Below are 13,253 nucleotides of genomic sequence, written 5' to 3'. Positions count from 1 at the left end.
TATATATTTCTATTTCTATTTTTATTTCTATTATTTCTATTTCTATTTCTATTTCTATTTTTTTATTTGTATAACGTCCTCCATCCGTAGATCTTAGGACAGTTCACAACATAAAATTACAATACAAAAAACACGAAATACATAATATCAATAAGAACAAAAACCAATAATCCCCCCTCCCACAACACATTTAAAAGGGCATGGGACATCAATCAGCCCTAGGCCTGGTTGAAGAGGAAAGTTTTTGCCTAGCACCTAAATTATAAATAATGAAGGCGCCAGGTGAGCCTCCCTGGGGAGGGTATTCCACAAATGAGGAGCCATCACAGAAAAGGCCCGTTCTCTTGTTGCCACGCTCTGGACCTCTCCTGGAGGAGCCACATGAAGAAGGGCTTCAGATGATGATCTCTGGGTCCGGATAGGTTCATAGGAGAGAGTGGCCCATGAAGTATTGTGATTCTGAGCCATTTAATGCTCAGTATCATCACTTAATGCTGTAAGTCCTCATCTTTCCTCTCCTCCTCTGATTAAGGGATTCCTTTTCAAATCCCCTGCCAAGCTACTTCTGCCCAGTTTTTCCCTCCTCCGCCAGGGAAAAAGGAGCATCTATCATCATCATCAAACCTTTTATTGGCATCACATACAAACAAGAGCATCTATCTTCTGACATGCTTGCAGCGAGTAAATTGGACAGTGGCCTGACCCCACACATTTCATCAACAGCCCATCAGTTGAACAGGGTTTAAGAAAGAAATATTTTAAAGTCAAATCTATCCGCAGAACTGGAAGTTTTGAGAATAAAAGGCTTCATTTAGTTGACATCATAATTTAATGGTGAATAAAGGACTCGGGTCCAGTTTGTGGCATCTCAACTAAACAGAACTACTTGCTAAAAAGGGCAGCTAACATGAACATCGAAGAATAAGGTGTCTCACTTCGATTTCATTGTGAGATGCTCCTTTGTATTCAGTTCAGCTCTCAGCACAATAATGTAGCACTTGGGAAGGAAGATGCAGCCCAGAAGCCCAGCACTGGAGGCCAAAATGGAGAAGACCTGCACGGCTACCATGTATTTCCCCTTGGTGCTCAGGTAGGTGGGCACAAAAGACACCCAAACGCTGCAGAAGACCAGCATGCTGAAGGTGATCAGCTTGGCCTCATTGAAGGATCCTGGAAGCTTTCTGGCTAGGAAAGCCACTGTGAAACAGATGGCTGCCAGGAAGCCCATGTAGCTGGGGGAACCATAAAACATGGCAACAGACCCTTCATTGCATTGCAGGATGATCTCTCCAGGCTGGGAGAGCATGTCAGATTCTGGGAATGGGGGAGAGATGCCCAGCCAGATGGTGCAGAGGAGAACTTGGACACTGGAACAGGAAATGACAATGGAGTTGGCCAGACTTTTCCCCAGCCATCTCCTCACCTTGTTCCCTGGCTTTGTGGCCAGGAAGGCCAGCACCACCGTGATGGTTTTGGCCAACACAGAAGAAACAGCAACTGAGAAGATGACACTGAAGGCTGTTTGTCGGAGAAGGCAGGTCACTTTCCTTGGGCGGCTGATGAAAAGGAAGGAGGACAAAAAGGAAAGGAAGAGAGATACAAGAAGTATGTAGGAGAGGTCTCGGTTATTGGCTTTGACTATGGGAGTTTCCATGTATTTAATAAAGATGGCGAAAACAAAACCCGTGGTTAAGGAGAGGAATAGGGCAAAGGACGCCAATGTGATACCCAAAGAGTCTTCATATGCAAGAAAGGTGATAACCTTGGGGACACATTGATTTTGGTGCTCGTTTGGGTGCTGATCTTCTGGACATGTGGTGCAATAGTCTGCATCTGAAAGGAAGAGGAGAGCATTCAGTGGTCCTAATGTGTTCTGCTACATTCCAAAACATCTACGCTTGAAAGTGCAGTTCAACTGTGGAACGAACTCCCCCTTTTTGGAGGTTTTCAAGCAGAGGTTGGATGGCCATCTGTCATGGATGCTTTAGTTGAGATTCCTTTAGTTGCAGGTGGTTGGACTTGGCATCCCTTCTAACCCTGATTCTATGATTCTCCTTGTGCCATTTTACATTTACATTTTGTTTATACAGTGATACCTCGGGTTACAGACGCTTCAGGTTACAGACTCCCCTAACCCAGAAATAGTGCTTCAGGTTAAGAACTTTGCTTCAGGATGAGAACAGAAATTGTGCGGTGGCGGATGGAGGCCCCATTAGCTAAAGTGGTACCTTAGGTTAAGAATGGTTTCAGGTTAAGAACGGACCTCCAGAACGAATTAAGTTCTTAACCTGAGGTACCACTGTATAACAAATTGCCTGTCTAATCACCCTTCTCTTTATTCCCTGTATTTTCTGATGGTTTTAGCATGCTGGCCTCTTATGTCTCTGAGTAAATTTCTATTCATATTCTCCCAAATAATGCCTCTATATCACCCACTGGTGCCACCACCTGGCCTGCAGTTTGAGAAATCCTGCTTTTTGGAACTTCACAGTAGCCAAGAATGGTTTCACATTCCAAAGACGTATTTAGGATCTTCACAGATAATCTCTGCTGAGAGAATCTTCAGCCTATCTTTGTTTCCCCAAGGAATGCCTTCTCCTCTTGAGTCACACACCTTCCTGAGTGGAGATTGTCCCTTCAGCACACAGAGCACAAGCATAGCAGCAAACCGGTTGTCCTTCTTGAACTACCTTGGCGTATCCAGGGCGACAGCTTTCAGTACACCTGGCGTAAGGCACAATCTGACAATGGAGTGAAGGAGCATCAAGGGGAAATGGTTAGAGATGTGGAATTGAGTCATGAGGTGTGGAAGGACCCTAACCCCACCCCCTTTATAGGTAAATACTGCTGATGCATAAGTACCTAGTTTAGAAACAACTTTTGCTGCCCCAGCAATGGCAGAGCAGAGGAAATATCACAGGCCTGATGATAAACTAGGACAGGAAACAGGTGTTAAGAAAAGGGAATCTGTGCAGTTTTTATTGGCACTGGATCTAGGGCACAGAGCCAGAGGGTGATTGATGATTTTATGCAGACAAATGTCTGGATATCGGATCATGGAAACTTTTCATTAAAAATGTTAAATAAGGCTGGTCAGGGATGCATGCTATTAGTTATTGTTGCAGAATTTTTCTTCACCAATCAAATCAGGATGCCACTGGAATTTTGCAGATTTATATCATATAGAATTAGTGATGTATGGAAGTGAGAGCTGGACCATAAAGAAGGCTGATCGCTGAAGAATTGACGCTTTTGAATTATGGTGCTGGAGGAGACTCTTGAGAGTCCCATGGACTGCAAGAAGATCAAACCTATCCCTTCTGAAGGAAATCAGCCCTGAGTGCTCACTGGAAGGACAGATCCTGAAGCTGAGGCTCCAAGACTTTGGCCACCTCATGAGAAGAGAAGACTCCCTGGAAAAGACCCTGATGTTGGGAAAGATGGAGGGCACAAGGAGAAGGGGACGACAGAGGACAAGATGGTTAGAGTGTTCTCGAAGCTACCAGCATGAGTTTGACCAAACTGCGGGTGGCAGTGGAAGACAGGAGTGCCTGGCGTGCTCTGGTCCATGGGGTCACGAAGAGTCGGACATGACTGAACGACTAAACAACAACAAATTTTCAGCGCTTTTAAAAAGGGCTTTATTTTAAAAATGTGACTCATGGGGAAACTAAGCTGGGGAGAGTGTATGGGACCCAACCCCGCTCCAGCATGCAGTTTGAGCTCCAGCTTTGTGGGAAATTACCAAATTTTCCAATTCAAATCAATTTCCCCAACAGAGTTTATGGTGCGAATTTGGGTGCGGCAGGTGAGGCCTAGATTATAGTCTGCATATGAATTAAATTAAATAATTTCCAGTATCATATAGATAAACCCTGTAAATAATTTGGGTTTAATAAATCTCAGCGGGAAAGAAGCACATAAAAAATTCCTTTACCTCTTTAAACTGCAAGGGCCACACAATGGTTTCTGGGTTAATGGTGAGCTTTAAATGTGAGGCTGCCTGTCTCTCTACACTCCCAATTTTCACTCTGCCACGAGACTCATTGGGAAACAGCACCCAGTTCACAATATCATAGTCAGCTGCCAGGTCTCCATTCTCATCCGAATACAATCCGCCCCTGGAGGTGTTAAACAACTGGACGTTTCTTAAGAAAGGGTGAAGCTGGACTGACAGGAGAAAAACAGAATTGAGAAAACATGGAAATCTATTGATCTCTTTTCATTTTTCACTCTAGTCTCCTCCAAATTAGGGATAGTACACTTCTGGACTCATAGGAATAATGTTGTTGGCTTTTCACAGTCACAGCCGAGTTGCATTCTTTTTATATATATATATAAAGTTATACTGGATTTTACATTTTTATCATATTAAAACATATCAGATCATCAAAATCAACAAGATATATCCCCCCCCCAAAAAAAAAACCAGAAGAGGAAGTTGAGGGAAGTCAGAGGGGGAGGGGGGAAATTGGGGGAAAGCTGAGTTGCATTCTTAATTTATCACTAGAGAATGGTGACTGAACCATGGAATGTCTTCTGATGCCACCAAAGCAAGCCAAATAGCATTGTTAGATATGCCTTGGAATTGCTGGCACGGGTGAGGCAGTTGGATTGCATTCTGGGTTCAGGACAAGGATTCAAGAGGGGAGGAGGAATACCTGCCATGGCTGCAGTCGTTCAAGTCCCCACCTGTCCCCTCTGCCCATCATCAACACCTGCTTGGATCTGGAAGAATAGGCAGAATTTAAGGCAAGTGCCACAGCCTGGACGCTGCTGTACGTAATGTAGCTGTCTTGTGACAGGGCCCTTTCAACCTCCTCTTGGGGAAGAACCTCCAGTTTCTCTTTCTCTGTGCATCTTATCCAACCTTTCATGGGCAATACAGCCTCCGAACATAAACAATGAAATGATTCATCCCAAAATCGTAGTGTTGTGCCCGACCGCGGCTTATAGTATTCATATTTTGTCCATTTTCTGGTCTTCATTATGAAAGACGAAGAACCATGGATATACATGAAGGTATTGATACCATAAGATAAGTTCATGTTGATGTCCTGAAAAGCTGTTGTGATCCAGACTTTCCCCCAAGTTTGTACCTTTTCAAGTATCCTTTGTACCATGATGATTGGGTCAAATCTATTGGAAGCGTCCCCATAGTAGACAGAGACATTAACTTTTCTCCACATAACAGGTGGCTCCCTCCGTATTGAAATCTGGTACAGAGTCCTTTGTTGTATTTTTTCTGAGAAGGCAACACAGATTCCATTGCTGATCATCATAGATGTTAAGGAACTTAAGAACCTTTCTCCGCTGTCATTGTCTGGAGCAAAGAGGCCAATCCATGTCCATCCGAATTGCTGGAGCAATTCAGTCCCCCGGTACTGAATTTCTTCTTTGGGAACCATTTGATAGGCAAAAGGGAACTGAGTTCTATCAGTAAGAGCAAAACCATAACTGAGTGTGATGGGATGATGAGCTGCTTGTGCGTAAAAAGCAAGTCCCTCAGAGTTTGATCAGGTTTTCAAACCTCTCCCTGTGACGGAGCCCCTCCGGCATGGCTGCGTCAATCGCTAGCAGAATCCGAAAGTGGTTGCTTTTGGAATCGTTTCCAACATAAAAGCTCCTTAACGGAAACACGTCTTCTGGACTCTCGGCGTGACAGTTTCCAGCGAGGAATGGGTGTCCCTATAGGAGGTCCTGAGACCTCCCCGCTGTTTTCGCGGGCCCTAAGCCACAAAGTGTTTTAAAGGTCAAAACCAGCACCTTAAACCTGACCCAATACTTCACCGGGATCCAGTTCAACTGGTAAAGCACTGGGTGAATATGCTCCCATGGCAGAGACCCTGTGAGGAGCCTCGCTGCAGCATTCTGCACCCGCTGGTGTTTCTGGGACAGTTTCAAGGGCAGCCTCGCATAGAGCGAATTACAGTAGTTGATGTTTCTTTCCAGCAATCAAGTGGCTTATAGTTACTTACTCGGTAATCACGGTTAATGGGGGCCGAGAGAAGTTGTATGGTTTAAATAAAGCAGTTTTTGGTGAGATGATCCCACAAATGAGATGGTCCCCTGCCCTGTAATAATTCACTGGTTCATTTCGAAGCCGCATCAGATTCACAGAGCATTACCCTGCCTGAGTCCCACAGACAGCCTCAGGCATAAGCAGCAGCAGCAGCAGCAGCAGTGATATCATCCTAGCAGTGACCATGACAAGCAGTGGCACACCTGGGCTCTAGCCATGGATCCAGAGCTAAAGCTAGCAACAAAAAGCTTCCCACCTTCACAGTCCCTGCCTGCCCTGAACCTCAGACCAGGCTCTCAGTGATGCTTAATATTTTGAGAAGCATTTATGGCATCATTCTTCTTTCAAGCTTCTTGCAAGGTGTGGAGTCATTTTCTCCTTGATTCTGAAGTTTAGGTTACTGGTCTCAGGGGAAATCCTACAAGATTTGGTGCGACTAAAGGAATACATCACTATAATTTTGATAATTATACAGGGGAAGAAGTTTCCTGTCTGCAACCTCCTGGACTCTCTGCTTGGCTCACTGGGCAGGTGCAGAGCTGGAGAGAAAACATGTTTTTGAGAAATCACCAACAAGGTTTCATGGTCAAGATGGACCTGGCAAGCTTTGCAATGAAGGAAACACTTTTGAAAGCTTACTTTGGTGATCAGATACAGATATAGGAATACAGATATAGGAAACTACAATAACAAATATCTCCTTGCCGAAACAGAACGATCCTTGTAAAACAACAAATATAATGTTTTTTGATATCTGACGAAAACAAAGAAATACAATAACTTGGAACTGTGTGTGAAAAAATTGTAGAAATAATAATACAATGAGTCTAATCAGAAGCCAAATGTGTTTGCTTTGTTTTCTTTTTTTCCTTCCCCTCCTTCTGCCCCCTCCTTCTGCCCCCCTTCTTCTTCCTCTTCTCTTTTCTTTTTTGTGCCTCCTTTCTTGTTTTTTCTCTTTTTGATATGTTAAGAAAGAGATAAAGAGGTAAAAGTGTAATATGAAAACTTCAGTAAGTTGAAAGTGATGTTGTGTAATTTTTCTATTACTATTTATCTATTGTTAAAATTGGTTAATTGTAATGAATTGATGTAGCAACTACTGTGGTTTTTTCCCTTTGTTATTGTTGAATTCTAAATAAAGTATTATTCGTTAAAAAAAAAAAAAGATATAGGAAAGTACTTCATTCTTGGTTCCAGCGATGCCGACTTGAATAAAACGCAGTGGTACCTCGGGTTACATACACTTCAGGTTACATACGCTTCAGGTTACAGACTCCGCTAACCCAGAAATAGTACCTCGGGTTAAGAACTTTGCTTCAGGATGAGAACAGAAATTGTGCGGTGGTGGCGCGGCAGCAGCGGGAGGCCCCATTAGCTAAAGTGGTGCTTCAGGTTAAGAACAGTTTCAGGTTAAGAACAGACCTCCGGAATGAATTAAGTACTTAACCCGAGGTACCACTGTATTGGGGTGGTGGTAGTAGGTAAGCCCTGCCCTACATAATTGATCACAAGATGCAGTGCGCACACACCATTTGAATGGCAATGCCCATCAATTTTGGAGGGGCAGCCTCAAATATTTTAATGGGGGCCTGAAGGGACCTCAGCCCCTAGGCACTAACTCCTATGTCAGGTTCCCATTTGTACAACAGTGGGACCCAGGGGGAGTCTGCCTTTGAAGGAAGGATGTGCCATAATGTCTAGAAGGACAGTGTTTGTCCCCAGCTTGAGAAAAGGTGAGCTGTGGAACTCCTTCCCCCATGGAAAGAATGCTGCAATTTGTGCTTCGTGTTCCAGTCATTTCCAGATCTTCCGAACAGGCTCTTGGGAGAAAAGAGGTGAGAACCCCAGTCACAAAGATTGGGTTAATATGAGATGAAAGATTTGACGTTGGAAGGAAAACTACAGGAGAGAAAAAAGAGAGAGGGTTTGATGGATGCTGCCCACAACATGTGCATCCTTTTTGTGATTTTAATTCCGTCGAACAGCTCTTACTGTCAGGAAGTTCTTCCTAATGTTTAGGTGGAATCTTCTTTCTTGTAGTTTGGATCCATTGCTCCGTGTCCGCTTCTCTGGAACAGCAGAAAACAACCTTTCTCCCTCCTCTATGTGACATCCTTTTATATATTTGAACATGGCTATCATATCACCGTTGGTTTCTTTGCCCTATTCTTGTTCTTAACCATGTGCTTCATTTTGCTGGTCTACATAAAATATATGGAAACTCCCCTAGTCAAAGCCAACAACAGAAACCTTTCCTACATAGTCCTTGTATCTCTCATGCTTTCATTTTTGTCCTCCTTACTTTTCATCGGCTGCCCAAGGAAAGTGACCTGCCTCCTCCGACAAACAGCCTTCAGCATCATCTTCTCAGTTGCTGTTTCATCTGTGTTAGCAAAAACCATCACTGTGGTGCTGGCCTTCCTGGCTACAAAGCCAGGAAACAGGGTGAGGAGATGGCTGGGGAAAAGTCTGGCCAACTCCATTATCATTTCCTATTCCAGTGTCCAAGTTCTCCTCTGCACCAACTGGCTGGGCATCTCTCCCCCATTCCCAGACTCTGACATGCACTCCCAGGCTGGAGAGATCATCCTGCAATGCAACAAAGGGTCCATTGCCATGTTTTATGGTGCCCTCAGCTACATGGGCATCCTGGCTGCCATCTGCTTCACGGTGGCTTTCCTAGCCAGGAATCTGCCAACAGCCTTCAATGAAGCCAAGCTGATCACCTTCAGCATGCTGGTCTTTTGCAGTGTTTGGGTGTCCTTTGTGCCCACCTACCTGAGCACCAAGGGGAAATACATGGTAGCTGTGCAGGTCTTCTCTATGTTGGCCTCCAGTGCTGGGCTTCTGGGCTGCATCTTCCTTTCCAAGTGCTACATTATCGTACTGAGACCTCACCTGAATACAAAGGAGCATCTCACAATGAAAACAAAGTGAGACACTTGCGTCTATTATGTTCAAATTAACTGCCCTTTTTAGGGAGCAACCCACTTATATAGATATGCCACAACCTGACCACGAGCCTTTGATTTGCCATTAAATTATAAGGAATTAGGTGATAACCAACTCTGGAAAGCAACTTGTCAAAATGTTTTACACTATTGTTACTTTCCACTGGAAAGCAGTCTACTTATTTTTCAATTTTCTCATAATTCATAATTTCTGAATAAATATGCCATCCATGCTGCTTCCAGGGCCTTTTTGTGTTTTTATTCTCTTGCAACCCGTGACTTACTCAACATTTTGTGTTTTCTCAAAAACTCTCCTGTGCAGTTTTTGCCAGTGGGGTAGGAAGCATCCATCAAGAGGGAGTGAGCAGAGCTGGTGGTGCTGGAGAGACAGAGTAAGAAAAAGAGAATAGCAGATAGATGTCTCTGTCCAGGAGAAAATACAGATATCCCTTCCAGAAGGAAAGTGAAGTAACTTAATTGTAGAGCACCAGGGCAGATTTGAGGGTAAACCATACACAACACGGGTCTGTCCTTGTGGCTCGTTGGAAGTTGAAACTGCTTCACATGTACTATTACGTTGTCGTCTTTATGAGGAGTACTCCAGGTGTAACTTTTATTACACCTGTTTTGGAAAAGTTTAGGAAAGAATCGGAATACCATAGTCTAAAACTACTGTTAGAGGACAAGAAGCCCAAGACTACATTAAATGTAGCTAAATTTTGTGCGTCTGCAATCAATCGCAGGAAGCAAATGGTATCCCATAATGCCCAATCCCCTAAATGTTAATTACAGGGGGCACGTTAACAATTAATTTTAATTTTTATATTTAAATCCTGGTCATTGTCATATTGTCCCTTGTATTTCTGATATTTTTTATGATTTGTGATATTGTGTGTGTTGAAGCTGGTCTGTGACCGTATTAATAAATTCATTAATTCATTCATTCAATTGTAGAGCACCTGCTTTCCATGCAGAGGGTCCCAGGTTCAGTCCCCAGCATCTCCAGTTGGGACTGGGTGAATGTCTCCAGTTTAAAACCCTGGAGGACCACTACCCATCAGTGCAGACCCTATGAAGCTAGTTCAGAGTTTCCTAAACTTGGTCCTCAAGCTGTTTTTGGACTGTAGCTCCCATCATCCCTAGCTAGCAGGACCAGTGGTCAAGGAATATGGGAACTGTAGTCCAAAAACAGCTGGAGAACCATGTTTTAGAAACCCTGAGCTAGATGGACTAATGGCCTGATTCTGTATCCTGCGGATTTCTGTGTTCCTAAAAACAGGGTCCTCACTTGTTACTTTCTGTACACATTTCTCTGGATATTTCCTGCAGAGGCTCAGGGAAGCCAAGGGCCAGTGTGGTGTAGTGGTTAAGAGTGGTAGATTCGTAATCTGGGGAACCGGGTTCACGTCTCCGCTCCTCCACACGCAGCTGCTGGGTGACCTTGGGCCAGTCACACTTCTTTGAAGTCTCTCAGCCCCACTCACCTCACAGAGTGTTTCTTGTGGGGGAGGAAGGGAAAGGAGAATGTTAGCTGCTTTGAGACTCCTTCGGGTAGTGATAAAGTGGGATATCAAACCAAACGCTTCTTCTTCTTCAGATGTCAAAGAGAACAACAACTACCAGACTTTTAGAAGACATCTGAAGGCAGCCCTTTTTAGGGAAGCTTTTAGCGTTTGATGCATTACTGTATTTTAATATTTTGTTGAAAGCCGCCCAGAGTGGCTGGGGAAGCCCAGCCAGATGGGTGGGGTATTTTTTATTGTTGTTGTTGTTGTTGTTATTATTATTATTTAACAGTAACAATAACAATAACAATAATTATTTCAGCAGAAAAAAATGTTGGAGGATATGTAAACATACTGGCAACACAAGAAAAAAAAATATTATGAGAAATATTGTAAAATTAATGAATGTTAGAAGAACGTTGGAATGAAGTTATATGGCTTCAGTAGAAATGTTATAAGGAATCAAGTATAAATAGATTAATAGAGTATTAAAGGAAAATAAGGTTAAAATGTGTTAAGATAATTATAGGATAGAAAACAGAGGAAGATGGAAAGGAATTGCTGAAACAATTAATAGAAGTGGAATACAAAAAGGGAGGTGTAAGGAGGTCGAGGAAATAAGGGAAAGAGAGATAAGATGTTGAAATTGAAATTTTAAATGGTTTTTGTTTTGTTTTGTTCTGTTTGTTTCTTTTATTATGTTTGTTTTTTATCATGTATTGTATTGTATTGCATGTTTTTTCTTTTTTTGGTCTTTTGCAGTGTTGTGTTTAATTTGTTGGAAACTCAATAAATATTATTTGGAAAAAAAGAAGAAAAAAATCTTATGCTGACTGCTAGGAGAATGAAATAGTACCACATAAGGAGATGTTTTTGTACACTGATGGGGGGGGGGGAGGGATGGTGCTCCCATATTTCATGTGTGATCTTTCAAATATATCCTCAAAACTACAAGCATTTTCACCCATAGTCTCATGAAAGCCTCTCTTCAATACAATGTTGTCCAAATGCAGCTGTACCCTCACTGGTCCTTCTCAGGATACAAAACTTCATCAGTGAATTCTCACAAACATGTTTTTCTTCCAGCTCTGAACCTGTTCTTTGAGCCACACAAGGAATCCAAGACGTTTCAGAGGTGAAACTTCCTCCCCTTTTATAATTATAAAAAATAACAGTAATTTAGTCCTCTCCTCACAACCAAATCTCCAGGGACTTCCCATAAGACCAATAACTGAAACATCAAAATCAAGGGAAGCATGATGTAACCTTTTCGTAAAAAGAATAACTGTGGCTTAAATACCTCCTATTAATGAAATGATGAATAAGACTTGTGCCGATGAGAACCTGGTCAGAGACTTGGCTTGTTTTTGCTGCCTTGAAAGCTGCACCCAAGACTGGACTCCAGTTGTGCAACTAAAGTCTTTATTGCTGTCGCAACAGACTGTCGCTGCCATCTCTAGAATGATATCTGCGCTCCTGCTCCTGCTGCTCCTAATGCCCCATGGAGCCTGTGGGATGCAGAAGGCAAAATGCTTCTCAAATCCACCCAAGCATCGGAATAAACCAATGAATTATTACAGGCCAGGAGAGTACCTTGTTGGCGGCGTCATATCTACAAAAAGCGCTACCTTTGAATCATACAACTTCTCCCAGCGCCCCTCCACCAGGCTTGAAGAGTGAGTAGCTATGTGCTGGTGGGTTTATTGTTGCCCCACCTTCCCTCCTGACACTACCCACCTTGCGGTGCAGCCCAAAGCAGATTGCATTTCCCTGTTTCCCTGGGTCAAACTCTCCCCTTATGTTTAACCTGAGTTTACTGAATACAAAAATGGAACCTGAATCATAGAATCATAGAATCATAGAATCATAGAATTGGAAGAGACCACAAAGGCCATCGAGTCCAACCCCCTGCCAAGCAGGAAACACCATCAGAGCACTCCTGACATATGGTCGTCAAGCCTCTGCTTAAAGACCTCCAAAGAAGGAGACTCCACCACACTCCTTGGCAGCAAATTCCACTGTCGAACAGCTCTTACTGTCAGGAAGTTCTTCCTAATGTTTAGGTGGAATCTTCTTTCTTGTAGTTTGGATCCATTGCTCCGTGTCCGCTTCTCTGGAGCAGCAGAAAACAACCTTTCTCCCTCCTCTATGTGACATCCTTTTATATGTCACATAGAGGAGGGAGTTTCGTGTGGTGATAATGTGTTAAGGAGCAACTTGGTTTTCCAGAATAATTTCGACCGTAATAACCAATAACACTCCTGCTTTCAGATCTTGTGATAAGAAGCAGTCTGCATCTAATGTAGGTCTTTTTGGGGGGTGTCTAAAAGCAATTACCAACACACAGCTTCTCCCTCTATCCCCAGCATAACTGCCTAGCAGAAAAGCTCCAGGTGTTGCTGGATGTGTGTTCTTTAGCAAGAAGAACCAATTTCACTGTGCAATTGAGAATTTGGAGGGAGGGGAAGGGACAGGGAGGGGTCAAGCAGTGTTTGATGGCATGAGGGTCAAGTTACTGGGTGGAATTACAAGTAGTGCTAAGGAGGTCAATCAGTTAGTACACGTACTTCTTCTTTCCTGACAGAACAATCTCTCCTCCTTTCCTCCCACCCCGGGCATTTCTGGGGGTTCTCCCACCCACACTCCAAGCTGATTGTTGCAGCATTGCACACAGTGGGGAGTAGATGAGAAGCCTCATTGTTCAAGTGGGGCTCTTTGCACTTGCTCCTGCTGGTGCAACTATTGAGTTGAACCCAACCCTTAAAAATATTTTCT

At 43.3% G+C, this 13,253-nt stretch overlaps 1 protein-coding gene across 1 annotated transcript in view; it reads right to left on the bottom strand.

Annotated features, from left to right (window-relative positions):
* Window positions 1-207: 207 nt before the first annotated feature.
* The window catches only part of LOC310672786 (vomeronasal type-2 receptor 26-like), a gene marked incomplete at its 5' end in the record, with an annotated part of 64,519 nt that continues 51,473 nt past the window's right edge, over window positions 208-13,253 (bottom strand). Inside the window, 2 exons of the mRNA XM_083430444.1 lie at window positions 208-1,833; window positions 2,615-2,741. Of these exons, the coding sequence (XP_083286570.1) occupies window positions 932-1,833; window positions 2,615-2,741 (1,029 nt within the window). The 3' untranslated portion in view covers window positions 208-931. The remainder of the gene's footprint in view (window positions 1,834-2,614; window positions 2,742-13,253) is intronic.

The sequence above is a fragment of the Podarcis tiliguerta genome, assembly GCF_965153285.1.
Source record: "Podarcis tiliguerta genome assembly, chromosome: 2".
Lineage (NCBI taxonomy): Eukaryota > Metazoa > Chordata > Lepidosauria > Squamata > Lacertidae > Podarcis > Podarcis tiliguerta.
This window is presented reverse-complemented; position numbering and strand designations above follow the sequence as displayed.